Source organism: Neophocaena asiaeorientalis, unplaced genomic scaffold (genome assembly GCF_003031525.2).
Source record: "Neophocaena asiaeorientalis asiaeorientalis breed wild unplaced genomic scaffold, Neophocaena_asiaeorientalis_V1.1 scaffold90, whole genome shotgun sequence".
NCBI lineage: Eukaryota > Metazoa > Chordata > Mammalia > Artiodactyla > Phocoenidae > Neophocaena > Neophocaena asiaeorientalis.
The window spans coordinates 657,281-683,817 of NW_020172445.1; the positions used below are offsets into that span (position 1 = coordinate 657,281).

Genomic DNA, 26,537 nt, shown 5'->3' on the forward strand with positions numbered 1-26,537 from the left:
TTTTTTTTTTTTTTTTTTTTTTTTTTTTTTTTGCGGTACGTGGGCCTCTCACTACTGTGGCCTCTTCCGTTGCGGAGCATAGGCTCTGGACGCGCAGGCTCAGCAGCCGTGGCTCACGGGCCCAGCCGCTCCGCGGCATGTGGGACCTTCCCGGACCGGGGCACAAACCCGTGTCCCCTGCATCGGCAGGTGGACTCTCAACCACTGCGTCACCAGGGAAGCCCCTCTCCACCTTTTAAGGGGCATTTTCACTCCCCCATCTTCCCTGCCTCACCACCCACTCACTCCCCTGACTCCATTGACATCACTCTTCCTAAGCACCACCAGCTCACTCACATCATTAACATCCAGGATTTCTCTGACCCTGCTGGACACTCCCTCTTCCTGAAACGTTCTCTTCCTTTCTACTCTCTGGCCATGCCCTCCTGGTTGTCTTGCCTCATCAGCTATTCCAGGATTCCTTCTCCAGTCCTCTACCTCTCACATTCTACACAATCTCTGAAAGCCTGCAATCTCTTCCAGTTTCAACTCTAACAACTGCAAACTGTCTCCAGACCCATATTTATCTGCCCAGTGGCATTTCCATCTGGATGTCCAAAGCCAGATACCTAATCTTCATCACCCCAACAACACCCATTCCTCCTGTGTTCTTCTCAAGGAACAAGAGTTCCATCTACCTAGTCACTCTAACCAGAAATCTTGGTGCTTACTTCATTTTCTCTCTCTCCTTCCATCACTGCATCCAGTGAGTTATGAAACTCAAGCTCTCTCAAAGTTTTTCCTCCTCTCTCCACCTCCACTGTCTCAGCCTTGGGGTTGCAATATCCACCCAAATGCCCATATGGTTTTCACACCCTCCAACCCACTTTCCACACTGCTCTCAGGTTAATGTTCCAAAATGCAACCTAATCTTTTTTCTTCCCCATTTAACACCTCAATCACTCAGAAAATAACGTCCAAAATATTTAGAAAGAAAGTAATGTGTTTGAGCCCTTACTCTGTACCAGACATTGTACTTCATTCACTCATCAAATAACCCTAAGAAAAGGGTATTATATGATGAGATATACATATTGTTATACTGAGGTATATACTGTTATACTGTATACGAGGCATATATTACTACATTGATCCTCAGAGAAGTTTAGTAGCTTGGCTAACGTCAAGCTACTTGACGTTAAGAAGTCAAGTAGCTTAAGAAGTGGCTAAACTAGAACTTATACAATCAGGTTCCTCTTCCTGCATTTTGCTACCACCAATTACAACAGGACCCCTGCCTACCTTTTCAGCATCCTCTCTCATTATAGCCCTAATTTTGCACCACACTCCAGCCACAATGACTTGCTAGCCATTCCTCAAACTAGCTCATCTGGAAGTTTGCACATAATCCCTGCTGCTCAGAAAGCTATCTCCCTCTCTTTAGATTTGGGAAATCATTCAAATATCGCCCTCCCAGCCCAGTTGGTTCTTGCTGCTTCCACGTACTTTTGTGCCCATTTCCACTGACTTTTATCTCATGGTGTCATAATTTTTTATATGTCTGTCTATTCCACAAAACTGCATGTTCTTTGAGGATGAGAACCTTATCTTTGTCATTTTGATATTCACAGCCTTAGCACGGTGTCATATACACTTAATGATTGCTAAACAACAGTAACTCACTTACATACTTTTAAACAGCCCTCCAAAGGAAAAAAAAACCTCATTTTTTCCCACTTTTTCCATTAAAGAGAATTTAACTATATGATAAATGTGCCAACATTTCAGTGACGCAAGTAAATAATTAAACTTCATAAATTCGTCTACTACTACTACTACTACTGAACTTTGGGTCCTCTTTGGTCCACAAGACAGATCCTCGGGGACTCTGGTACAGCTGCCACAAAATGTCTGACTCTCCACACAGGCATAACTTTGCCTAACTCCCACACAAACCTACCTAGCTGAGCAGACCTGCTGGTGATCAACACCTGCCCTGATCAGAAGCACTGGGTGACAGCCTATTCCCCACTCAGACTAGATTCCAAGGCATCTGCTTTGAGATCAAGGGCCCCACCCAACTGCAGCCACCTGTGGAAAAACCCTTGTTACCTTGCGATCTCCTGGTGGTAATCATAATGCTCATCCTCCTCCAGCCACTCCACAGATCCCGTGGTTGGGTTGGCCCGCCCACAGAAGACTTTCATGGTGCCAATTAGCTCCTCAGTTTTAGCACAGAAAGGCAGCCTTGCCAGCTGCTTGTAGACAGGTCTGATCGTCAGAAATCTCTTCAAATTGTAATGCCCAAAAATGTAGAGAAAAAAAAAAGAAACCAAGAAATAGACAAAAATGTCAGAGCCACTGAAAATATTTGTTAATCAGCATTTTAATCTTTCCAGCAGAGTTACTTGGTTTTATATTCAGCATATAACATCAAATACTATTAAGACAAAAACTCAGAAAGCTATCTGGGAACTTCAGCAGTCCTCAATGATTCCAATAGGGTCAAATGACCCTTACAGGTGCATCTGAGTACAGCCTCAGGTGAAGGCAGGTAAGAAGAGAAATAATGCAAAGGAAAGGGCTAGAAGGAAAGGAGAACACAAAGTGATCCATCGGGGTGGTGGTAAAGGAGTGTCACCAATACTGCCTCAGAAAGGTAAACACTTAGTTTAAGGAAAAATACAAAGAAAAAGCAATTCAAACCAACAAAGAAACCTCACCTGAACAAATAAATCAGAGCTATATGCAAACATGGCTAATCCCAGGAATATAACATTGAGCCAAAAAAGAAGCAAATCACAGAATACAAATGATTCCATTCATATGAAATTTATAACCATTCAACATAGAACAATATATTCTTCACGGATCACACTAAAAAGCATGGCAGGAATGAGGATAGTGGTTACCTCGAAGAGGGAGGGGAAAAGGATGGAATCAACGAGGGCCGCACAAGGGACTTCAAAAGTAACAGTATTGTTATTTTTCTAAAACTGGGTGGTGGGGGCTTCCCTGGTGGCGCAGTGGTTAAGAATCCGCCTGCCAATACAGGGGACACGGGTTCAAGCCCTGGTCCAGGAAGATCCCACATGCCGCGGAGCAACTAAGCCTGTGTGCCACAACTACCGAAGCCCACGCGCCTAGAGCCAGTGCTCTGCAGCAAGAGAAGCCACCTCAATGAGAAGCCCGCGCACCACAACGAAGAGTAGCCCCCGCTCGCCGCAACTACAGAAAGCCCGCACACAGCAACGAAAATCCAACACAGCCAAGGTAAATAAATTTTTTTTAATTAAAAATTAAAAAACCCGGGTGGTGGGAATACAGGTGTCCATGATATTGTCATTCTTTATGCCTCACTACTTTTTATGATTACTTATCCACTCCATATTCAATTTTAAAAACAATTTACTTATCCACTCCATATTCAATTTTAAAAACAATTTTTAAAAACCTTTCTCTGTCTGAAAAAAAAACAAAGGCCTCAAATAAATGTCACCAGATGCATATCTTATATGGCCTGTTTCTCCAAAGGTATCTATTTCTGAGAGATAAACACCAAAGCTTAAAGTCTGAAAGTGCTTCTCAGCAGATATGGCCTCTCATAGTGCCCTCCCTCTTACCATTCAGAAAACAGCAAGTGTTCCACACTCCCCTTCATTTCTTGATAAACACTGATCCATCATCAGGAAACCTTAGAAAGAATGCCTACTCCACAGGACCCTAAACATTCCTAAGGCATTTTACTGCCAAGAGTTACGTTCTTTTGAAGTTATCTAAACTAAGCAAACACTGAATTCTTATACTAGAGGATGGAGAACAATCTTTTCTGAAAAGACTCAGGCAGTCACTGGACTGGCTCAAAGTAGTCAATTTGTCCTTCAGTAAAACTCTACCTCTAACTCTACTTCAGCATGTCTAATCTCTAATTTAGTAGCTCTCAAGCTTTCTGACAACTCCAGTAAGAAATATGCTTTACCCTGAGACACAACATACACACACACGTAAAGTTTCACGAAACAAAACCTAGTCTTCCTGTAGGCAAAACCCTCTGATACAGTCCACTGTATGCAATTTTTATTTTTTATGCTGGTCACGATCCACTAAATTGATTTAATAACTCACCAAAGGGTTGCAACCTACAGTTTGAAAAGCGCTGCTACAATCAACTCTGCACATCTCTGCTAATGCTTATTATTAAAAGACAGAGTATCTAGAACTACCGTAATTTGTAATATGCTTTAGATAACCGTGTCCAACAAATGCTGTAGTAGACAAAAGTTTAAAAGATGGGTAGGATTTAGGTGGGTGAGAAGAGGGAAAAAGCACTTCACCAGATTAGAAAGGCTTAGACAATCATGCACAGTGAACTAATCCGTTTAGCTGAACAAGGGGTCAAACATGTTGGTGGGGTCCATGTTGTGAAGAGTCCTGAAACCCTTATCCTGTGGTCCATGTGGAATCAACCATAAAGTCACTTAAAGGTGGAGTAAAGAACTGTAATTTATGGAATTCCCTTTTCACCTGTGATGTTGCAGAGGCTGTAACTAGGACCACAGTGTCTTTTCAGATCTGTAGAGAAGTCACTGGTTTCATATAAGTCTAAATAAATGCTTGAGGACAGGAACCATGTCCTGTAACCTCTCTGGGTGAACACTAAACATCTTCTATGGATGAATCTCTTCGTATTATTAGGACTTGTCCTCTCCAAGAAGGAGCCCATACTCCAGACTCAGGATACTCTAACCTCCTCCTCATTCTACAAGAGCTGTGAACTCACAGGGTTAATGGAAATCACCATGCCAAGCCCTAACTGCTTTACTAGTCAGATTTCAGAGCAGACGTCTGGTTCATTTATTCAAAATTTACTAGGCACCTTCTGTATGCCAGGCACTGTATTAGGACTAGAGAACTATCATAAACAATACAGAAGAGGTCCTTGTCCTCCAAGAATTTACAGACCCTAATGGGGGAAAGAGAGTAAATATAAATATAGGATTAAAGACTACCTGAGGGCAAGAAAGGAAATATACAGGACACTATGAAAGAGAATAACAAAGTTATGGAAAGACTCTCTGAGGAAAAGAGCATCTAAGTTGAGGCCTACAGAATAACCAGGTTAAAAGCTGTGAAAGTGCAATGCTCATACTTCAGGAATCCTTACCCCAACTTTTCCAAGAAAAGGTCCTAAGATGTAAAGAACTAGGTGCAGAGTGACAAAAGCCTGAGTGACTGAAGCACTCTGAGCAGAAGAAATGATGGGCGACTAGGAGTGGGCTTCTGCAATGTCGGCTGCAGAAAGGTGTTTGGACTTGGTTCTAAATGCACTGGGAGCCACTCAAGGGTTTTAAGCAAAAGAATATCTACGTTGGATGTACGCTTTTACAGGGCCGTTCTGGCCAGTGTGTGGTAGATAGACTGGTTTCCAACTACTGAGAATACTGTGACTGGGAAATACCAGTGAGCCAGGGAACCGTGGCCCAGTCGGGGCGCGATGGCTGAATCTCCGTTAAGATTGCGACGCGGGTCTCTATCGCTGAAGGGAGGCACCAAGTACTATGACCCAGGTCCCGGCGGAGGTGCTCAGTCACAGGCCCAGCTAGAAGCAATGACCCGACTGGATGGCAGAGCCAGGGACCGCCTAGAACCCCGCACTACCGCCGGCCCGGGAGCTCTGGGCAGTCCCATACGGATTCTAGAAAGTTCCTCCAGCGTCCCGAAGAGATGCGTACCCCAGTGTCCGAGTACGACCATGCCACATTCCTCCGCCGAAGCCTTGTGCTGAGCACAGGATGCTAGCTGCACCCGACCCTTCAACCGCGACCCCACCTTCCCAACCAGCCCGGCGCCTCACCGGCCGTGAGAACCTCGCCACTCACTTCCACCGCCACCGCCATCTTGCCGCGGCAGGCGTGCAAAGGCGGGACTTCCCTAGGCCCGCTGAGCGGGCCGGGGGTGGGGCCCGGAAGCAGAACTGGAAAGCTCTTCCGTCGCACCCCGCGCATTCCCATAGTGCTCCACGATAGCTGCTATGGAGGCCGGCATGACAGCGGTACTCCGCGTGAAGCGGAAACGCAGTGCGGAGCCCGCTGAGGCACTTGTCCTTGCTTGTAAACGCCTCTGCTCCAGCGCAGTTGAGTCGGGAGCCCACAAGACACCTCCGGAGGATCTGGAGAGAGCAGCAGAAAATAATGTCTTCCAGTTGGTGGCCACCGTGCGCTCCCAGGTATAGGGCCGGGAGGGAGCCAGTGTGAAAGGGATCTTAGGGCGCAGCTGGGGCGCATCATTTTCCCTAACCCTTTCACGAACCCCTGCTTATGCCGCCCCACACCCCCGCTTTTTCCCCCTCCCCACTCCCCGCAGGAGGAGCCAGTACAGCCGCTCGTGCGAGCCGCCCTGCGCCCGTCCCAGGGCAGCCAGCAGCGTATCCGCCGTCATCTCCGTGCGTCGGCTCGGGAGATCCAGCAGAACGGCCGCTACAGGGTAGTCTCTAGCCGCCGATCCTCGGGAATTCCTTCGGGCGGCTTGGGGTCCGAGGACGCGCCGGGAAGCCCAGAAGCCGCCGAGGACGCAGGCTTCCAGCTGTTGGACCTGGTCCACGAGGAAGGAGACCCAGAGGCCGCCGCGATCTCCTGCAAAGTGAGTACACGCCGGGAGTCGAGCTCTGGGCTTCTCGGGACAGAGAGTACGCAAAATTAGCACACAGTTAAGGAGGGTACACATGGCTTCACTTTAGAGATGGATGATCCATCCAGCTTGATGGACACGTTTTACAGGTTAGATTATCCATTCAACAAGTATTTACTCAGCGCCCACTATGTGCCAGGCATGGTTCTTAGGTTCTGTGGATACAGCAGTGAGGACCTAACATTCAGGTAGAGGAGAGAAACATCAAACAAATTCAATGTCAGATGGTGAAATGGGCTATTGGAGGCGGGGGGAGCGTGCTCCCATTTCAGTGTCATTTTCACCGAGAAAATGACTTTTGAGTAAAGACTTGAATGGCAAGGCACTGCGGATATCTTGGGCAGAGGGATTCCACACTGAGGACCTCTAAGTGCAAAGACCCTGAAGCTGAATTTGTCTGGTGTTTGCAAGGTCATTGTGCATGGAGCCCAGGGGGATGGGAGAAGATAGTAAGGAATTTGGGGAGAGGATACCGGCTAAACCCTTTCAACTAGGTAGTTGCAAGGATACATTGCCTTTCACCCAGAGATGGGGAATCACTGGAGGATTCTGACCAAGGTAAAGAATCCTAAAGCAGATGGAAAAACTCATCAAAGGGAGGTTAAAGGACCAGGTCTGGGTAGCATACCAAGCTTGAGGCAGATTTTGGATTAGAATGCAAGTCTTCTCACATTTAATTCAGTGTTAACTTTTTTTTTATGTTTATCTTTGGCTCTGTTGGGTCTTCGTTGCTGTGCGTGGGCTTTCTCTAGTTGAGGCAAGTGGGGTCTACTCTTCGTTGCGGTGTGCAGGCTTCTCATTGCAGTGGCTTCTCTTGTTGCAGAGCACGGGCTCTAGGCGCGCAGGCTTCAGTAGTTGTGGCTCGCAGGGTCTAGAGCTCAGGCTCAGTAGTTGTGGTTCACGGGCTTAGTTGTTCCGCGGCATGTGGGATCTTCCTGGACCAGGGATTGAACCCCTCTCCCCTGCATTGGCAGGTGGATTCTCAACCACTGTGCCACCAGGGAAGCCCCCAGTGTTACTTTCTACTAATTACATTTTCTAAGTTAGTTTTGTACCTTACTTCCAAAAAGCAAAGTCACGGGCTTCCCTGGTGGCGGAGTGGTTGAGAGTCCGCCTGCCGATGCAGGGGACACGGGTTCGTGCCCCGGTCTGGGAAGATCCCACATGTCGCGGAGCGGCTGGGCCCGCTGAGCCTGCGTGTCTGGAGCCTGTGCTCCGCAACGGGAGAGGCCACAACAGTGAGAGGCCCGCGTACCGCAAAAAAAACAGAAAGCAAAGTCAACTACATGCAGTAAGACCAAAGAAATAGAAAATTCTCAATCTAAGGTATGCCCCCTCTTGATAAACATTTTTCAGATCTCCTTTTAAGTTTCTGAAGTTTAAAAAATGAAATCTTGGGCTTCCCTGGTGGCGCAGTGGTTAAGAATCCGCCTGCCAGTGCGCAATGCTGGGGACACAGGTTCAAACCCTGGTCCGGGAAGATCCCAAATGCCACGGGGCAACTAAGCCTGTGCGCCACAACTACTGAGCCCATGTGCTGCAACTACTGAAGCCTGCGCACCTAGAGCCTGTACTCTGCAACAAGAGAAGCCACCGCAACGAGAAGCCCGCACACCCCAACAAAGAGTAGCCTCCACTCGCCGCAACTAGAGAAAGCCTGCACGCAGCAACGAAGACCCAACACAGCCAAAAATAAAAAATAAATGTTTTTTTTAAAAATGAAATTTTTATTCAAAATATATCAAGCAAAAGATATTTAATCACATTCCTAGTATACGTGGATAACAATTTGGGCATGATGTCCATAGCCACCTCTTTTACCAAAACTAATTCCAACTGCATCATGAGTTACACATTTTTAAAAGCAAACCAATGTTCAGTGGAATCGAGTCAATTAAATAGCTCATTAAATCATATAAGAAAACCTAGTAGATAAGTTAGGAAGGATATAAACACAGATTTTCCAAACAATGCAATACAAACTGTAAACACATCAAAAATGTTTGTGCAGAATAATTATTAAAGAACATAAATTTAAACTGAAAGCAAACTTGAGGTTTTATGCCTACTAGACTATCAGGAAAAGGGTTGCCGGTAGCTCTGCTGGCAAGGCTGTGATTAAAATTGTACGACTGTTGTGCTTAAAATTGATGCAAGCCTTTGGGAAAACAACAGGGCTTTACAGTAATATCAGGCATCCTAAAAATAGATTGGAGCCTAGTATTTTAAAACTATTTTTATTGTTTGGATTCTAAAGCCGTCCAAAAATCTAAAGAGATTTTTTGTTTTTGGCTGCGTTGGGTCTTCGTTGCTGCACGTGGGCTTTCTCTAGTTGCAGCGAGCGGTGGCTACTCTTCCTTGTGGTGCACAGGCTTCTCATTGCGGTGCCTTCTCTTATTGTGGAGCTCTAGGCGTGCGGGCTTCAGTAGTTGTGGCTCGCAGGCTCTAGAGTGCAGGCTCAGTAGTTGTGGCACACGGGCTTAGTTGCTCCGCGGCATGTGGGATCTTCCCAGACCAGGGCTCGAACCCATGTCCCCTACGTTGGCAGGCGGATTCTTAACCGCTGTGCCACCAGGGAAGTCCCTGTATTGCTAGTTTTTGTAAATATTTTAATGGCTGCATAATTTGTTGAACTGAAGGCTGGGGGCTTGTGAGTTGGAACCAGAAGTTTTCTTGTGAGCAGCTTTGAGGTTGGTCAAGAGTCTGCACAAAAACTGACATCTCTAGTTCATTTTGACTTTGGAGCAAGAAAGAATTCCCTGTAGCCTGTAAATGATGAGAACATTGGTCTCCCTTTATCTGCCCTGGCCATGGGACACCCCCCTCTTCCCCCTGTATGGTGTCTGGTTTGAGCTGCAGAGCTTCCCGTGACGAACCTGTCGAGAGTGACTGGCAGTATGTCCCTATGGTTTCCAAAGTGACCTGTGCTACCCTAGACAACACAGCCTCTTGCCACTGGAGCACATCTTACCTGGGCAAGTTCTATTCTGGGACAATCCATCTCAAACTATCAGAAAAAGGATTATAGGGCTTCCCTGGAGGCGCAGTGGTTGAGAGTCCGCCTGCCGGTGCAGGGGACTCAGGTTCGTGCCCCGGTCTGGGAGGATCCCACATGCTGCGGAGCGGCTGGGCCCGTGAGCCATGGCCGCTGAGCCTGTGCGTCCGGAGCCTGTGTTCCGCAACGGGAGAGGCCACAACAGTGAGAGGCCCGCATACCGCAAAAAAAAAATACAGAAAAAGGATTATAGGGGAGGCCACTCCTCATTTGTGATTAAAAGCAGGATGTCAGGGTGAGCAAGCCAAGTGGTGGGTGATGGCTGGTGGTAGTCACCAGGGTCCAGGAATCGCCCTTAGGCCCCTATAGGAGGCCGCACAAAATGCAGACCCATTTGGGGGTCAACCATAGCGGTGCTGCTGTCAGCCTGTGGATCTCCAAGGGGAGAACATCATACCAAAGGAGCTCTGTAGAAGCAGAGCCTGGGGGCAAGACTAGCCAGCTCTGCTGGCTCTCCCCTTCCTCAGGCCAGTCTTCCCGTGTGCTCTTATGTCAGCCAAGCACAAAAGAGCAAGAAGCTATCTTGTAAGCTTCTATCTTAAAAAAAGTACTAAACTGAGAAGAGACTAGTAGGCCATGGGGATAAGAATCTTGAATTCAACATAGAGAACTGCAGGGAGGCTTCCTTCACCGAGGTCTTAGGTTCCTCCTCTTGGGACATCCATGTTTTAAGTTATGCATGTATCATCTGCTGTTCTCTTTACAGACATCTGACCCAGATGTGATCCTCTGCAATTCTGTAGAGTTGATCCGTGAGCGGTTGACTGTATCTGAAGATGGACCAAGAGTTGGGTACCAGGAGGAACAGAAGGACAACTATGTGTATGACATTTACTATTTGGACATGGCCACTCCAGGATGGATTGAGAACATCCTCTCTGTGCAGCCCTATAGCCAAGAGTGGGAGTTGGTAAGGGGGCCCATGAGGCAGGGGGCATGAGGCAGCCTCAGTTCATTTTCTAGTCACATGCTTTGCCTCCCTAGGTTCTACTCCTGATTGCCATTGTTCTTAGTTCTTCTTATCCTTGCTTAAAAGGAAAAAATTATGCTAAATGCCTTTTAGAAACCTGGGTTTAGTGCAGGAATTTTGGGAAAGACAGTCTACATTGATAATTTTTGCTCTTAATGAGTCTCTTACAAGGTTTGCAACATAGTCTTGTTTATGCAGTTGGCCCTGTTTAATTTGCAGGTTCTGTGGGCTCTGCATCCCCAAATTCAACCAACCACAGATCAAAAATATTCCGGTGGGGGAAATTCCAGAAAGTTACAAAAGGCAAAATTTGAATTTGCTGCACATTGGCAACTATTTACATAGTATTTGCATTGTATTAGGTATTACAGGTAATCTAGAGATGATTTAAAGTATGTGAGAGGAGTAAAGCAACTATACTCCAATAAAAATTAATTTAAAAGAATAAAGTATATGAGAGAATGTGCATAGGCTATATGGAAATACTTAGCCATTTTGTGTAAGGGACCTATGGAAACAAAAGCTTTTTTTTTTTAATTGTATCTTAAAGGGTGAAAAACCTTGGATTAAGAAAGCTAACATCCTGACGTTATTAAATTCTAAAATTATTAATGAGAAAAGTTAAGGTCTACCTCTCATCCTCTTATTATGAGAGAAGCACCCTATCCCACACCTGCACTATAACTAGTCTCACACCTTGGTACCCCCTCCTTTCTGCATTTCACACTTGGGTTTTGGCTCTAACCTTTGGCATCACCTGTAATCCATATAATCCCTCTCCTACCTGGCTGGCCTTCAGCAGTTTGAAGATCACTGCCATCACCTGCTCAGAGCTGTCTCTCCTCCGCACCCTGCTGCGTTCCCTTCTGGTAGAGTCAGATCATCCAACTGGGAAATGTGGTTCCTGGAACTGGACTCTGAGTAGAGTAGGGCTACTGTCTCCCTTTCATAGCCTGAGGTTACTACAGCCTCTAGCAAACTAACACCTATGTTTTCTCTTTTTCACACATCACCCTTAAATGACATCTCTCCAAGTTAGTCTGCTGATAGCTTCCCCCAGAGCATAACTGTAGAGGTTTTGACTTATACTCATGTTTATGTTGAGATGTGCAGGTGAATGATGACCAACAACCAGAGGACATTTATGAAGATGAAGATGATGAGAACAGTGAGAATAATTGGCGCAATGAGTACCCAGAGGAGGAGAACAGTAACGGAGATGAAGATTCCAGAGGTAGGTGGTAGCAGCCCTGGTTGAGGAGGGACTGATGGGATCTGGGACTGAGGTGTGAGCAAGGTTGACAGGTGTATCTTAGCTGGTTTTCCTTCTCTGCCCTTGGAGCTCCACCAGCTTGACCACAAGCTGGTGGAGCTGTAGGACATGCAAGGACCAGTGTTCCCAGGGGGGCTGCTGGAGGTATAATGTCAGTTAGGCCTGGGTTCAGATCCTTAGTTCTTTCATTGCCTAGCAATGGTCCCTTTCCCTCCTACTTTGAATAGAGTGCTGGAGAGGTCTGCCAGTAGGAGTGGGCCCAGGGTTTTCACAAACCAAAGAACTGTTGCATTTACCTGTGCAACAACACAGACATGGTACTTGGGGGAAGAGGAAGGAAGGATGCTTTGGTACCACAGTCTTTGACTTTCTTGGTGTTTGATGATAGAGGAACAGTTAATCAAGCTATGGGATATTCTATTGGGGAAGTGGCAAGGAACAAAATTATATTTGCAACATGACTACAACTATTATAACAACAAAAAAATACTGAGGGGGAAAACGACAAAGCACTCCAATGTTATAGGACTTGGTTTACTTGGTAAGAAGTTTATTGCTTTTTAAAAAATTGTTCTATATTCTCTTTATTGAACAAGTATTTTATAATAGGAAACAAAACAGACTTTTTTGAGAAGGGAAGGGGCTTTTGTGGTCATTTAGAAAACCATACAATTAGAGCCCATTCCTGTTATCTCATTCTAGTCTCTGATGATTACAACAGCCTCAGTGAAGAAGAAGGAGACAACAGAGGACCACAGATGTGGAGCAAATACCCTTTGGATGTGCAGAAGGAATTTGGCTATGACAGCCCCCATGACCTGGATTCAGACTAATGATCCTGTGATATCCATGAGGTTCTACCACAAGCCCCTGAGGGTTCTGTGACTGCAGTGTCAGCCACACTAGTTAACATCCTCTCGGGTTTCCTAGCTTAACACATGGAAGGAAAAAGCATATCCAACAGCACCATTCCACCATGGTGAAAACTTGCACTAAGGGAGTCCATCTTTTCTACTATCTGTAGGGCCCCCCCTTTGTCTCAATCAAAACTGACCTTAGAGTCTGGGGGCGGGAGAGATGCTGTGAAAGTGAAGCTTCCTGGCCCAGACATTTTACCTGCATTCCCATTCTCCTCCTATGCCAAAGCCAATTAAGGGGAAGAGAGTCTCCCGTTTTGTCAGCACTAAGACTGGGCTTTCCCAGGCCACCTGCCTCCAGTAAAAGGCTGTTTCTTTTGATAGACTCTAGAAGGGCTGCAGTGGGTCCCTTGTAGCGGCACAGACTGGATAGTAATGGCCATTAGGAAAGAAAGTAGAATCTGCCTGAGCCATGAGAGGTTTTAGTTAAAAGCTATCTCTACCTCCCTGCTTCCTGACTCTGATAATGGCTGTAAAGATTGCTAGTTTCCTCTGGCAGTGGTGCCAAGGAACAGGGTATGTATGAATCTCTTTAATAAAAACTAACTTTGAACAAGAGAGCAAGTAATTCCTTTAAAACTTTTTAAATCTGACTATCTTATATGCTTTCCCACCATAGTCCCTGATCCCTTTACCCCCCCACCAAAAAGGGGGAGGGGTTGGTGAGAAGTTTCAGACACTAAGAACTTAAGGCAAGTGAGGAAAAGCAAAGCACATCCTAAACTTGGCTTTCCATTGAGAAATGTTTAACTAGACACAGCACTCACCAAAAACAAACTACAGTCAACAGGACCAATTTTTTTTTACCAAAACTGGTATCTCTTGTAAGCACACTCTCTTTCCCTATTCCTTTCCAAACCACAAATGCCTTAACTCTGACTGAGTTAGCATTTATTCTGCAGTGACGAATAGGTTCTATATCTGCACTGTGCAATAGTAGCCATTAGCCACATATGGCTGTTGAGCACTTGAAATGTGATTAGTGCAACTGAATTTTTAAATTTTATTTAACTTAACTAGCTACATGTAGCTAGTAGCTACCATACTGGACTGCACAGGTCTAGGGAAACAATATACAGAAACTTTGATTCAAGGTGTGCCCTCTTGCCCTGTGGCACAGACTTATTATCACATGGGAAGATAAATTACACAAGGAAATGTCTTCTTCCTGCCAATTCTAAGATTCCATAAGCATCTCTACTTTTCTATCCTACCTGCGCCCATTTCACTTTATATTTTTTGTACATCTTTATCTTCTTATCTACAAGTTGTTAAACCTCCCAAAGTGATTAATTTCCATGTGTGTATACTCAGGCCCTACTATTGCAGTTATAAAACCAACAAACAGACTTGGTTTCCCAACCTAACTATCCACTAAGGTGCAATTCAGTGCTGCAGTAACAGGCAGCAACTTACAGATCTAATACTAGTCGTCTCAGTCTCCTGTAAGCATAGAAACAAAGGATTGAAAACCACTCTGCCATTATAACGTGCTCACTGCTGTTTCTGTACTCATTTACAGTTTGCCAACATTAAAGGGCTGACAGCTTCACAAACTGTACCCACTGCAAAAGGGATTAGCACACCAGGAGAAGGATTGAAGGAGATAAACAACAAAGACCTCGCAGAAATTAATTTCACTAGGAAGCTTGAGTGCTGTAAGGAGTCTCTGGCATCCCTCCCTCAGAAGGCTTCCTGGGAGAAGCCTGTATCCAGCACAGAGGGGAAGAATGCGGTCACCATCCAGTAATGAGAGGAGGGTGACAGGGTTCACTAAGCAAGTACTAGGACACCTGGAGTGTGAGGGCCTTGCTTCCCCCTGGAGCCACTGGGAGGCAACAAGTTCCCGAGATCAGCTGGTCATTTACTTCAATAGAGAAAACTAAAGCCTGGGTCAGGGATCCTTCAAAGACAAGTGTAGTCTACTTGAAGAATTAGCTCCAGAGGATCCCTGGGATAGGTGCCAGATTGGGTCAGACAGGAGTCATGTTTACACAGTCCGGGCAAGTCAGCCTTTGCACAAGACTCCCTGTTGTCAGGCAAATCCCCAACCCATGACAGTAGGAATGTACTCCCATGTTCTCACAGATGCATGCATACCCTGAACCAAAGGCAGCTGTGAGCATACTCCCCTAAATTGCCTTTATTGAGCAAGTGTGACCAAGGTTAGCCCCTCGTCTGCAACTGGGGCCGGTTTGGTGGAGAAGAATGGTCAGAAAGGTAGATTGCCTCATAGTTCCTGTCTTTATCATTGACCAATTTCAAAACCTAAGGACAAGAAGCCCATGGGGCATACCAAGCCAGCAGGTTCTTCTGGGTCCAGGATGACAGTGTCTAGAAGCATCACAGGACAGTTGTCCAATCCAGTGCAGCCATGTGGCCCATGAAGGAACATCCATTAAGGCAAACCTACCCCTTTGGCCAGACCTGAGTGCTAAAGCACAGCCTGAGCACCAGAATTAGTTGCTTCCGATCATGAATCTACTGATGGAGGTTGAAGCAGCTTTATTTCCAGAGTCTTCACTGATCTCCACAGAGAAAATAGAAGTCTCCAAAGAACCAAGCTCTTCCTGAGACTGCAGCCCCACCAGACCTCAGGCAAGGGGAGGCAGGCAGGAGATGAGTGCATTATCCCGATGATCCACACCAAGGTGGCTCAGTGTAAAACAAGCCTGGTGTCAGGGACAGAAGAGGAGGAGGATGCAGCCTGGTGTGAGGTTTTCAGAAAAATGACCACTTCTAGCACCAAGATGGGCTTGCATGGGCCTGCACAGCAGCCCCTCATACCGGCCCTTACAGAGAGGAACAAGCTACTTGTCAGTTTGGGTCCAGGAGATGTTCTCTAAACCATTGACAGCTAAAAGAATTCAAGTGATTCACCTGAATCCTAGGACAGTTTCTCCCCTTTTAGAGTTCATACCAGAAACCCAGGGATTTGCTTTTTGTCAACTAGAACAAAGACCTAAGGTCTCAAGTAAAATAAAGGATTATCTTTCAAAATAGCAATATTACCAGACCTCTGACTCATGAATTTGTTCACCTGTCCTTGTGGAACTTGAGCCAGGTGCTTGTAACATGTGAGCTATCTGTATACTGAAGTGTAACTGGTACATGAGTAAAAAATCTTTAAAGTTCACCTCTGCAGGTAAGACTCAACAGAAGACTGTACTAAAACCGAGCAAAACAATCTGTGGTCAGAGTCTGACCCACCACCACCACATAGACACGTCTAAGGTCAGAGGGACTTGCTTTGGGATACTTTGAATTTTTAAACACATTCAGCCTACTGCATCCTGTAGATTAATGAACACCAATGCTTTGCTAGAACTGGTGTCCTGGATTAAATAATATCAATAAATAATAGAATACAACTCTTTTACCAGGGAAGGATTTTGAGCCAGAGGAAGAAAGGTAGCATTTCAGGCCTCTAATGTCAGATGCTTGGACCTGGTCAGAGGAAAACTTCCCATAGAGCAGCCCCTTTGTAGAAACTCCTGGTTCAAACCTCAAATAAATTCAGAAACCACCAGCCACAGCTATTAACCTAGCACTCCCTCTTCCCCCAATGCAGCTCACCAAGTAAGTGTTTGCAAGGGCTGCACCTACTCACCAGGAACAAAACTAAGCAACCATTCCCCTATTCCCCGAGCCCTCTGCCACCACCACCCTCTGAAGTCCCCACCTTCGGGCTGGCCCCAGACCCTGAGACCCATAGCTTACCGATGAGAGTGACCACCTGAGCAGGCCATCAGCCCTGAGCCCCCTTACATAATGTGGGCCAACAGCCCTCCTTGAGTATAAGAGAGTTGGGTCCACACAGTCTTGTCATCTGGACTTCGGTGGCTGTGGCCACAGGTAGCGGCATTCCAGGCCTCAGGGGATATCACCTCTGGCCTCTACTCAGTTTTCCTCTCAACCTGTCTCTCTTCAGCTACATCTAGCTCAGTCAGGACGCAAAAGCAAAGGTTCTGGGTGACTTTGGTGATAGCAGCTAAATGAAAATAGAGAATAGAATTTAGCAAACTGACATTTAGCCACAGCCCCAGTCTGAACACCACAGGCTGACTGAAAGCATGTGGTTCCCTCCCCACCTGTCCCCTGGGTACCCTGTACCAAGCTCACCCCCAGCAAGCCTCACTGACCTCCATCCCATGCCCCACCAGAGAGTCTGATGCATGACGCCTTGTCTTGCTATATGGACTGAACTTTCAGGAGGGAGTGTTTTAACCCCAAAATACGAGTCTAAAGTTGGAATTAAAGTGATCATGTCAAGACCAAAAGGGGCGGCCAGGCTTCCAGCATATCACTAGTATGTGGAAGCTGTTAGCCACCACACCCACCTGTGCATGCGTCTTTGTATACACACACACACACAAGGCCAGTGTGTGATAGGCAAAGAGAAGCTCACCAAGGACATTCCGAATAACGAGTGGTCTCCGGGACTCTGGCAGATAAACACCCAGGAAGTAGATGGGGACCCCAGAGAGGGCAATCCCGATGCCAATGAGGGAATTGATGGTGTCACTGAAGAGGGGCACAACCACCAGAAACAAGGAGCATACGCAGAACACGATGGGAAAAAACAGGCTCAGCTGAAATGAAGGGAGGTGAGATATTAGATAAAGTAGGATGAGGGAACAGGAGAATGGGGTATGGGGAAGAAGTCACCTTGGGGAGATGGCCCACCCCTCCTAGCCTAGAGCCACTGACCTTGAGAGGCCGGGGCCGCTCGGGCTCCTTCCAGCGAAGGTAGAGCTGTCCAGCGACAGACAGGCCCACAAAGAACCAGTAGCTGAAGCTGAAGTAGTTGATGAGCAGGAAGACATCCTCCACAGTGAGGTAGATGAGTGTCATGGTGCACTGGAGGGGGAGAGGTTGGGGAGAAGTGGGCACTGTCACCACCAAGCCACCCAGGAGACGCCACCGTCAAGCAGTCAGCACCAGATCTGCTGACTGCTGACTTAGCTTCACCAGATTACCTCCAGGTCTTTTCAGTGATCCCTTGGCATCAGATAGGTCCATTCTTCACAATGGCCTTCTCTCCTTCTTCTTTTGGGGGCCCTTCCTGCACTCAATGCATCCCTTCTTTTTGCAAGCACTTCAGTAACAAGCCAGACTAAGTTCCCCTTCTGACGGCAGACAGTGAGGCCCTCCTCACTGCAATGCACCAACCTCAACATGAATCACACTGTGTGCCCTCTGGAGACTGTTATACGTGGGTCCCAACTACTTGGCATACAAGTGGAGGAAATGTCTTCAGAACTATCTCGCTGTCCTGGAGCCTTAGAAATGCAGATTAGCAAAATGGAACCATCCCCCTGGGAAAAAGTATGACAGGATTTGTCCTCTGGAACAAAAGAGTTCTAGAAGACAGGAGTCAGGGACTAGAGTCCTGGGACAAGGTTAGATTTGCTTTAACAGCCAAAGCAGTCTTGAGGGAAAAAAATGGAGCTGGAGGAATAAGACTCCCTGACTTCAGACTATACTACAAAGCTATAGTAATCAAGACAATATAGTACTGGCACAAAACCAGAAATATAGATCAATGGAACAGGATAGAAAGCCCAGAGATAAACCCACGCACCTATGGTCAACTAATCTATGACAAAGGAGGCAAGGATATACAATGGAGAAAAGACAGTCTCTTCAATAAGTGGTACCGGGAGGGCTTCCCTGGCGGCACAGTGGTTGAGAGTCCGCCTGCCGATGCAGGAGATACAGGTAGATTTGCTTTAACTTCAAGAATATGGAGTTCCCCCTACCTGTCTTTTCACCCAAATTATCAACAAAGGATTTAAAACAAGAAGAGCCCATTCTAGAGAGAGAAAGGAGACCCTATATTAAGAGGAGAAAAGTGGGGTAGAAGGTGATTAATTTACAAGACACAATGTCAGATTGCCCTAAATTTATAAATTCAGTGCTATCCCAATCAATATATTGAGAGGATATTTTGTTATTTTGATAAAATGATACAAAAGTTCATCAAGACAAATAAACAGGTGAGAATTGCGATGAAAATTCCAGGGGGGAGAGGGGAATGAAGAAGTACCCTCAGCCCCTCTTTAGTTCTCAAATATTCAGTATAAAGCTAAATAAGGAAGCTTGGTGCCGATGCAAGGATGAGGAAAGATGAGTTGAGATGATTGTACATTTAAGAGGCAAATCACGGTACTTGGCACATAAGAAGCACTCTAAAAATTAGCTATTTTTATATGATAAAAATTTGAAAAATGCGGAAAAGTAAATTATTCAATAAATGATATGTATACAGTTGGCTAGCCATTTGAGAAAAAAATTAAGTGAATGCCTGCCTACCTCACTCCATTCACCAAAATATAAATTCCAGATGAATCCAAAACATTAAGTAATGAAACCATAAAGGAAAGAACTAAATGACAAGGAAATGAACTATTTTTCAAATCTTGGAGTAAGGCCTTCCTCAGGGTCCCTGTTAGCTTTTACACCTAATAATACCTTAGTGCAAATTAGAAAATGACAGTCCTTCAGGACTCCTTCCATCTGTCAGAATCTGTCAGAATACTTAATAATTTACTGGTTTTGTTGAAATAAAACACTTTAATGCTATCTACTATATATAAATCTATGATGCCTATGATATGAACAGAGGCCCCTAGGTAGCTAGTGTACAAACTGGCCTGGCTTTTCTAAATATGATTTTAAAAAAAAGAGGAGCTAGAAGGAGGAGGAAAAAAGGAAGCCACTGACAAAAGATAGATAAATCTTACTAATTCACTTTTACATTCTTTTGTAGTATTTGCCTTCCCTAATATAACTATGTTTTACTTTTATATTTTTAAAAAATTGTAAGAAAAAGGAAGAAACACTGAGAGGCTCAGGAAGTATCCCAAGAAGCTAGTACACCTCCCCTCAAACAGTCTTCTCATAAAGTTGGCAGGAGTACCACACAGATAACGTCCAATCCCCACACTCCCCAGCACAGCTTACATTGAACAATAAAGCAGGGATGGGTGTAAAACGCTCAACGTGGATCATGGAGAGAAGGTCCGGGAGGTGGCCCTCACGGGAGCCCACAAAAAACAACCTGGAAGGACAAAAAAATGTGTCAGGAGGATCTCTATACTCAGCCGTGCAGCCACACTCCTCACTCAGACAAACCAGGCTCAGCTTCAGAAGAAAGCAGGGGGCAGTCTCTCAGGAACCTCCCATGTTCTCTATGCATGACCAACCCAACCTACCCCCATTTTACCCACAGATGTCTCCACCATAACCCATGAATGCCCAACCCCACTGTTACCCACTGACACCCCCAGCCCCTCAGCTATGCAATCCACCATCACCCAATGGATACCTCACCCTGCCATCACCCACTGGCATCACCCATTGGCACCCCACCCATTGGCACCCCACCAGGGTACCCCACTCTGCCACCCCACACATTTCCTACATAACATAATGGCTTTTTAAAGAAGGGCAGCCAGACTTCTGATGGTCTGCCCTCCATGTACCTTCCCTGAGCTCCTGGCATATGAAAAGTCAGGGAGAGCCTGGGGCTCAAAGAGACAACCCAAGCTTTCTCTCTGCGCATAATGAGCCCTACTGACTGGGAAACAGAGCAGCAGAGAATTGAAACGCCATCCAGGTAGTCAGCAGCATCATGGAGCACACAGCACCAGGCTTGGGGGTGGGCTGGGGAACAAAAAGCTTCACAAGAGATGATCACATCTGGACTGGGAAGAAGAGTTGGGGTTTTCCAGAAGGTGAGCGTTGGGTGGAGACACAGCATGGGCAAAGGCAAAAGAGGCTTAGAGGCATAAAAGAATATAGCCTCTTTGAAGGTGGGTGCTAGAATGCCTGTAGTCCCAGGATAAGGTGTGAGGAGAGTGCTGGGAAAAACCTGCTTATGAGGCCATGCTGTGGAGTCTGAACACACACCAAGAACCAGCTGTGGCTCTGAAGTAACAGCCTGACTGGATTTGACACAGAGACTCTGGTAATATCACTGAGGCCAACTAAAGCAGGGAGAGGCTAAGGTATGGGGGAATGGCCAGACATCTGTGACAAGGTCCCATAATAGAAGAGGTCTGAATGAGGGTAGACACCCTGGCAGAGGACGAATCTGCTGGTCTTCTGTGTGTGCCCACACGCTTGAGCTGGGAGATGAGGGTGGACTCCAAGGGAAAAAATCAAGAGGCCAAGAGGCTGGGAATTCTCTGGCAGTCCAGTGGTCAGGACTCTGCGCTTTCACTGCTGAGGGCCCAGGTCCGATCCCTGGTTGGGGAACTAAGATCCCACGAGCTGTGTGGTGCATCACCCCCGACAAAAACAAAAAGAGGCCAAGAGGCCAAGAAAGGAGGAATGACGGACCACAACCTCACAGTTGGAGACAAAGCATACGTGGGGCGCATGTGAAGTCTGAGATACTTATGGGCCATCCAGGTGGAGCCACAGGAGTTGATGGTATCATCTGGAAGGATGTCACAGGGCACGATGTTGAAGTTGGCTCACACGGCTAATATCCGTACTAAAGTAGAGGAGAAATATGCAGAGGGAATGCTGGAGAGGATGTGAAGGTGAGGCAAAGGTGTCTAGTACAAAACCAAAGACAGCTGCATGGGTAATAAAGAGAAAGTGAAGAAGGTAACACAGGCAGAAATGGTTGTGCATTACCTCGACATTACTGCAGTTCACTTCATGTGCAGGTCCAGATTCTTACTCTGAGTCCCCTACCCTCACCCTCACCCTCATCCTGTCAATGCCACAAGATAGCTGAGTGAGGCTAGAATATACCTACTACCTAAATATTTTGGGACAATTGGCAGAGTCAGTTGGGATGTCCTGGGCCTCAATAAGGGTGAGGCTATGGGAAACATCATCTTTGAGTGGGCAACGGCAGTGAAAGCCCAGAATACTAACCACTAGGCCACCAGGGAACCCCTGACACCATATTCTTTTACAAGGCCTTGGTCTCTTTATTACTCTGGTTGCCCTACAGAGGCCCCAAGTACATGGACTGGGGTGTCAAAATTAGTAAGAAGAATGAATTGGACAAAACTATCTCTCTCATTAATTCATTCTCCTATCTGTTCATGTGGCAAATATTTATTGAATGCCTATTACACTCCTGGCCCTGGAGACAGCAACATTTATAGGGTGAGTGGAAGAGAAATCAAGAAAGCAGACTTCCTCTTAGATATCAGAGGGTCACAGAAGCCATGGGAATAGTTTCAGAGGAAGAAGGGTGGTAAATATCACTTGCTTCAGGGGTCCAGTAGGATAAGAACTGAAAGCAGGCTAAGAAGGAAGTCACTGGCACCCTTGACAAGAACATTTTTAAGGTAGTAGAAGCCTACCTATGGGTAGAAAGATGAATGACAGTCAAAATGCAAACCATTTCCTTTAGAAGTATGTCCAATAAGGAAGGGGGAGATGAGAAACTGTTTTGTGATTTCTCTAAGTGAAGATGAGAGAAGCTTGTGCACAGCTGCCTCCAAATGAACATCTACCAAGGAGAAGGGCCAAGTGATGAAGTGAAGTGCTGAAGAAGAGGGGACGTGCTGGAACCCTGAGACCAGGTAGCAGAATAGCCTGAAAAGGCAGAACTGGTCCTCTCTATGAAACAACTGGAAGGACAGTGCTCTTACAGGTAAGTCTCTGTGCACAGAAAAGAGCTGGAGCCTACCTGTCGGCCACACTGTTTTCTGTGATGTGAGGGGCAGAGTCATCCTGTACCAGTACCCAGTATACAGCAAGTGCTCAATAATCATTTATTACAAGAATGAATCCTGGGCCTGCAGCATAATCTGCAGGAGCCTAGAGTCTGGTCCCCAACAGGATCCCTCCTCCAAGCTACTGCCTTCTTCCCCTCTACCTCTTACCAATCTGTCCTCATCTCACATGGAAACGTAAGCGACCAGCACACAAGTGTTGTACAAAGGCAAGGACACGCATGCACACATGCATACACAACACAGAGTACTAACCACTATACGATCGTGGCCACACATGCATACACACACATACACACCCTGCATGTCCGAGAGAGGGATAAGGGAAAGAAGGGCTCCGATGGATTCACCTAGAGCCTCAGAGAATTAAATACTGGTCTGTTATCAGTGAAGCAGAAACACAGTACCTTGATGAAGCAAAGATAGATGCGTTGAGGCCCCCAAAGCAGGACAGGGCAACAGCAATGGGAATGGTCCAGCTAAACATGCCAAATGTCTGGTCAGCAAATGTCTGGGGACAGAGCACAGAAGGGGCACTCAGCACACGACAGGGTTTCCACAGCCTCCTGCATCTCTCAGGACAAATGCCATCACTGCTGAGCAGCCCGCCCTCTGGCACAGACCCACCACCTGGCCCTGCAGAGCTGGAGTGGCAGCAGAAACAAAGATCCAGCCATTCAGTACTATGAGATGACGAGCAAATGGAGATCCCAACAGACTCACCACAGCCACGGCATCACTGCCAAGGACATCTGAAATGCTCAGCACTGTGTAATAGGCCACGTTGGTCAGGATGTAGATGAGTGTCACAATCGGCATAGAAATCCCAATGGCCAGGGGCAAATTTCTGTCAGGACAACAGAAATAGGACTACCTGGAACCAACCTCTCCTTGGGGGTCAAAGTTACCCAGGAATTCCCTGGCCTCTGGATCTTTGAGGCTGACTCCTCTTCCCCATGTAGCCTAAGGGAAGTATGCGCCCCACGCCCCGGGCTCTTTCTCCTGAGAGAAAGAGAGAGAGAGAGAGAGAGAGAGAGAGAGAGAGACCCTTCCCTGTGAAGATGGCTCATGATCAATATTTGATCCTTACCCCACTGGGACCACTGGGTCCCACTGAAGGAGGAGCACTGTCCTCTAGGGACTGGAGGCCAGGCTGGGAACCCGGCTGCCCAGAATAAGCTTCTGGCTCCCCAGGCTTCAGTGTCAGCACCAGAGTGCAAGGTCTTAACATCTCAGCCCCAGCTGGGTTAGCTGCTGCCCACTGAAGGACCTCTCCTCCAGGAAGGACACTGGGGATCCTCCAGTGTGAATATGAGGCCAAGGAGCCAGGGGCTTCCCACCTTCACTCACTCCCGTCCTCACCCCTAATCCCTCACAGCTGGTGAAGGGGGAACAGGAAGAAGAAGGGATGAGAGACAGAGGGAGGAGGGGAGGGAAGATGGCAAGCGTGCCCACTATCAGCGGGAGTTCCAGCCAAGTTGGGGAGAGTGAGATCCCACCTTTACCTTTCTGGGTTTTTGATTTCTTCTGTTACAAAATTAAGGGTGTCCCAACCTGAGTAAGAGAAGAGGGCAGAGTAGAGGGCGAGAGAGAGGTCTCCCAAGTCCCAGGAGGAACCCTTAAAGGCATCCTGAAAGTGCTCAGAGTGTCCTGTGGGGGCAAAGGCGGAGGGGGTGGCAGCGGGGGGTACAGAGAGGAGAAAGAGGAAGAAGGAGAAGGACAGGAGAGATGGCAGGTGTAAGGAGAAGAGGAAGGAGGGGGAGGGGCAGCAAGAAAGAGGAAGGGGAGAGGCAAGAAAAGGAGAGAGGAGGCGGGTCAAGAAAAGAAGGGAAAAGCAAGAGGGCAGGGAGAAGAAAACAAAAAACAAAAACAATTTAATACCAAAAGAACCACCACCACCAGTTCCCCACACCCCACCCACTCCCTCTGAATAGTTCATTTTCCTTTAGTAGAACTAGACAATCTCAGAAAAACAAAGGCATTCCTGGCTGCCTTCTGACCTGATAACACCTTTTCCAAAGCCCTAGTGAATTTCCATTTCCTGCGGGAGACCACACCGTAGCCCACAGTTCTTCTTATTTTTAGAAAGAACCCTGTTTCACATAAAGGAGTCATTTTTCATTAACAATTAGATCTTCCTGTGGAACTACCTCTCATGGCCCAGACAGTTCCACAACTTGGTCAAATGGGTCTCTCAGTCTCATGGAGAGAACTCTGTTGCTCTACTCGCAGTGGCTATGGTTGTGTGCAGCAGGAAATCACAGGCTTCGAAGGAACTGGGATCTTATTTCACACTGGGCCTGGGGTAGGCCTGGGCCACCTCCACCTTTGGAGAGGCAGCCTAGACATCTGTCATCCTCCTTGGAGGCCTCCAGAGACTGCAGACTTGCAAGCCAAGGGAACAGCACCCAGCTGTCCAGGAGACAGACCTTCTAGACACATTGGAGGTTTTTAATAAGACCCAGACTTCTAAGGAAGCCTGCTGTCACCCACTGCAGAAAGCCTAGACCCATCCCCCAATGTGGCAAAAAGGGCTGGGTGTGCAACAAAGAGGGGGTAAGTAGAGACTCCCGAACCCCAGGGGTGCCACTCATCATACACAGTAGCTGTTCCCTAGGGCACAGATCCTGGAGGGAGAATTACTCAACTACCCAATTAGATCCCAAGATGTTTCAGAGACTCTAGGAACATCCAGACGGCTGGCTGTACTAACTTGGCACACAGGTACTGGACCAGCTGCCTAAGATTCACCCAGGGCGCTTCTTAAAAACACACCTTTTTCTTTTTTTGTTTTGTTTTGTTCCTTGGCCGCGCCACGCGGCTTGTGGGATATTAGTTCCCTGACCAGGGATTGAACCTGGGCCCTCGGCAGTGAAAGCCAGAATCCTAACCACTAGGCCACCAGGGAATTCCCCAAAACACATTTTTTTGAACTCCAAGCCAACCAGAGTTTGATCCAACAGGTCTGAGGTTGGAGTCTCAGCTCCTCAGGGGATTGTAAACACAGCCAAGTTTAGAGACAGATGACCCAGAGAACTGTGTTGTCTAATGATTGAGACATCCTTGGCCAAGGGCACCTCAGGACTTCTCTAAGGGGCAGGGAATATTGGGAGGCCTGTTACCCTCCCTGTCAGCCTACTCTGATCTGGGAATGAAAAGCTCTCTAAGGCCAACAGGCAGGAAAGTCAGTGCCAACTTCACAATATTTTAATATTCTGCTGAGAGCTGACTTTGGGAGGAAATGATAAATAAGAGCAAGTCCAGATGAAAAGTAAAGGCTGCAAAATAACCACTCATTTCCAGACCCCATCTCCCTGCCTCCCACACACTTCCCACCCCTCTCAAGGAGGGCCAAGCCCTCCTCCCCACTGACTGGCGGTCACAGACCAAAAGCAGGAGCCAGAGCAGGGCTCACTCTATCTCCACTGATTACTTTTATGACCCAATTACAACCCAAGTTTCAAAAGCTCCTAGGCCTTCGGCTGGCTTCTTGCAATTCTCCCCACCACCACAGAGGGAAAGCAGCCCCGAGGGAGGGGCTAACTCATGTCCACTAGACCAAACCAGCCTGGCCCAAGAAGCCCAAGAACAGATTTCCTGTTCTCACTGACACAGTCTAGCACATATACAGAAAGAGCTGAGCAGTAAAGCTAACGGAGTCCCCACATCCTCCTCAGGGAATCCAGGGGAACTCCCAGAGTCACCCACCCTCCTTCTGACCTGGGGCCCTTCTTACCCTGGCACAGTTTAACAAGGCCCATGACAATGATGGCAATGAGTGCCAGGACCTTGGCGTAAGTGAATGTGTCCTGCACACGTGTGCCCCACTTGACGTAGGCACAGTTCACAAACGTCAGCAGACCTAGGAAGAAAACCATAAAGTCAGTGGCAGGCTTGAGCTGAGGGCACCGACGCCCAACCTCTCTTTACAAAGCGCATCATTTCTATC

General features: G+C 47.0%; 3 protein-coding genes across 8 annotated transcripts in view; 1 reads left to right on the top strand and 2 right to left on the bottom strand.

Moving 5' to 3' along the window:
* Positions 1 to 5,961, bottom strand: part of PRMT7 (protein arginine methyltransferase 7) — a 53,076-nt gene extending 47,115 nt beyond the window's left edge. For 3 of the 4 annotated variants that reach the window (XR_003001549.1, XR_003001548.1, XM_024733091.1), the window contains exons 1-2: positions 5,834 to 5,961; positions 2,092 to 2,267 (exon numbers count right to left, since the gene is read on the bottom strand). Coding sequence is in view for 2 of the 4 variants with exons in the window: in XM_024733091.1 (XP_024588859.1) it covers positions 2,092 to 2,186 (95 nt within the window). In the remaining 2 variants the exon portion in view is untranslated. The other variant, XM_024733098.1, reaches the window with a different exon arrangement.
* On the top strand, positions 5,917 to 13,437 carry SLC7A6OS (solute carrier family 7 member 6 opposite strand). Its single transcript, XM_024733152.1, has 5 exons — positions 5,917 to 6,205; positions 6,343 to 6,618; positions 10,428 to 10,631; positions 11,805 to 11,925; positions 12,667 to 13,437. The coding sequence occupies exons 1-5, from the start codon at positions 6,011 to 6,013 to the stop codon at positions 12,795 to 12,797; spliced, it is 927 nt and encodes a 308-aa protein (XP_024588920.1). The 5' UTR covers positions 5,917 to 6,010; the 3' UTR covers positions 12,798 to 13,437.
* SLC7A6 (solute carrier family 7 member 6) overlaps positions 6,483 to 26,537 on the bottom strand; it is a 42,283-nt gene continuing 22,228 nt past the window's right edge. For 2 of the 3 annotated variants that reach the window (XM_024733131.1, XM_024733122.1), the window contains exons 5-12: positions 26,325 to 26,450; positions 24,094 to 24,238; positions 23,312 to 23,435; positions 22,996 to 23,099; positions 19,848 to 19,944; positions 17,592 to 17,741; positions 17,290 to 17,473; positions 13,555 to 16,872 (exon numbers count right to left, since the gene is read on the bottom strand). In XM_024733131.1, coding sequence (XP_024588899.1) covers positions 16,778 to 16,872; positions 17,290 to 17,473; positions 17,592 to 17,741; positions 19,848 to 19,944; positions 22,996 to 23,099; positions 23,312 to 23,435; positions 24,094 to 24,238; positions 26,325 to 26,450 — 1,025 coding nt within the window. In that variant the 3' untranslated portion in view covers positions 13,555 to 16,777. Of the gene's footprint in view, positions 6,612 to 13,554; positions 16,873 to 17,289; positions 17,474 to 17,591; positions 17,742 to 19,847; positions 19,945 to 22,995; positions 23,100 to 23,311; positions 23,436 to 24,093; positions 24,239 to 26,324; positions 26,451 to 26,537 lie in introns of those variants that run through there. The other variant, XR_003001550.1, reaches the window with a different exon arrangement.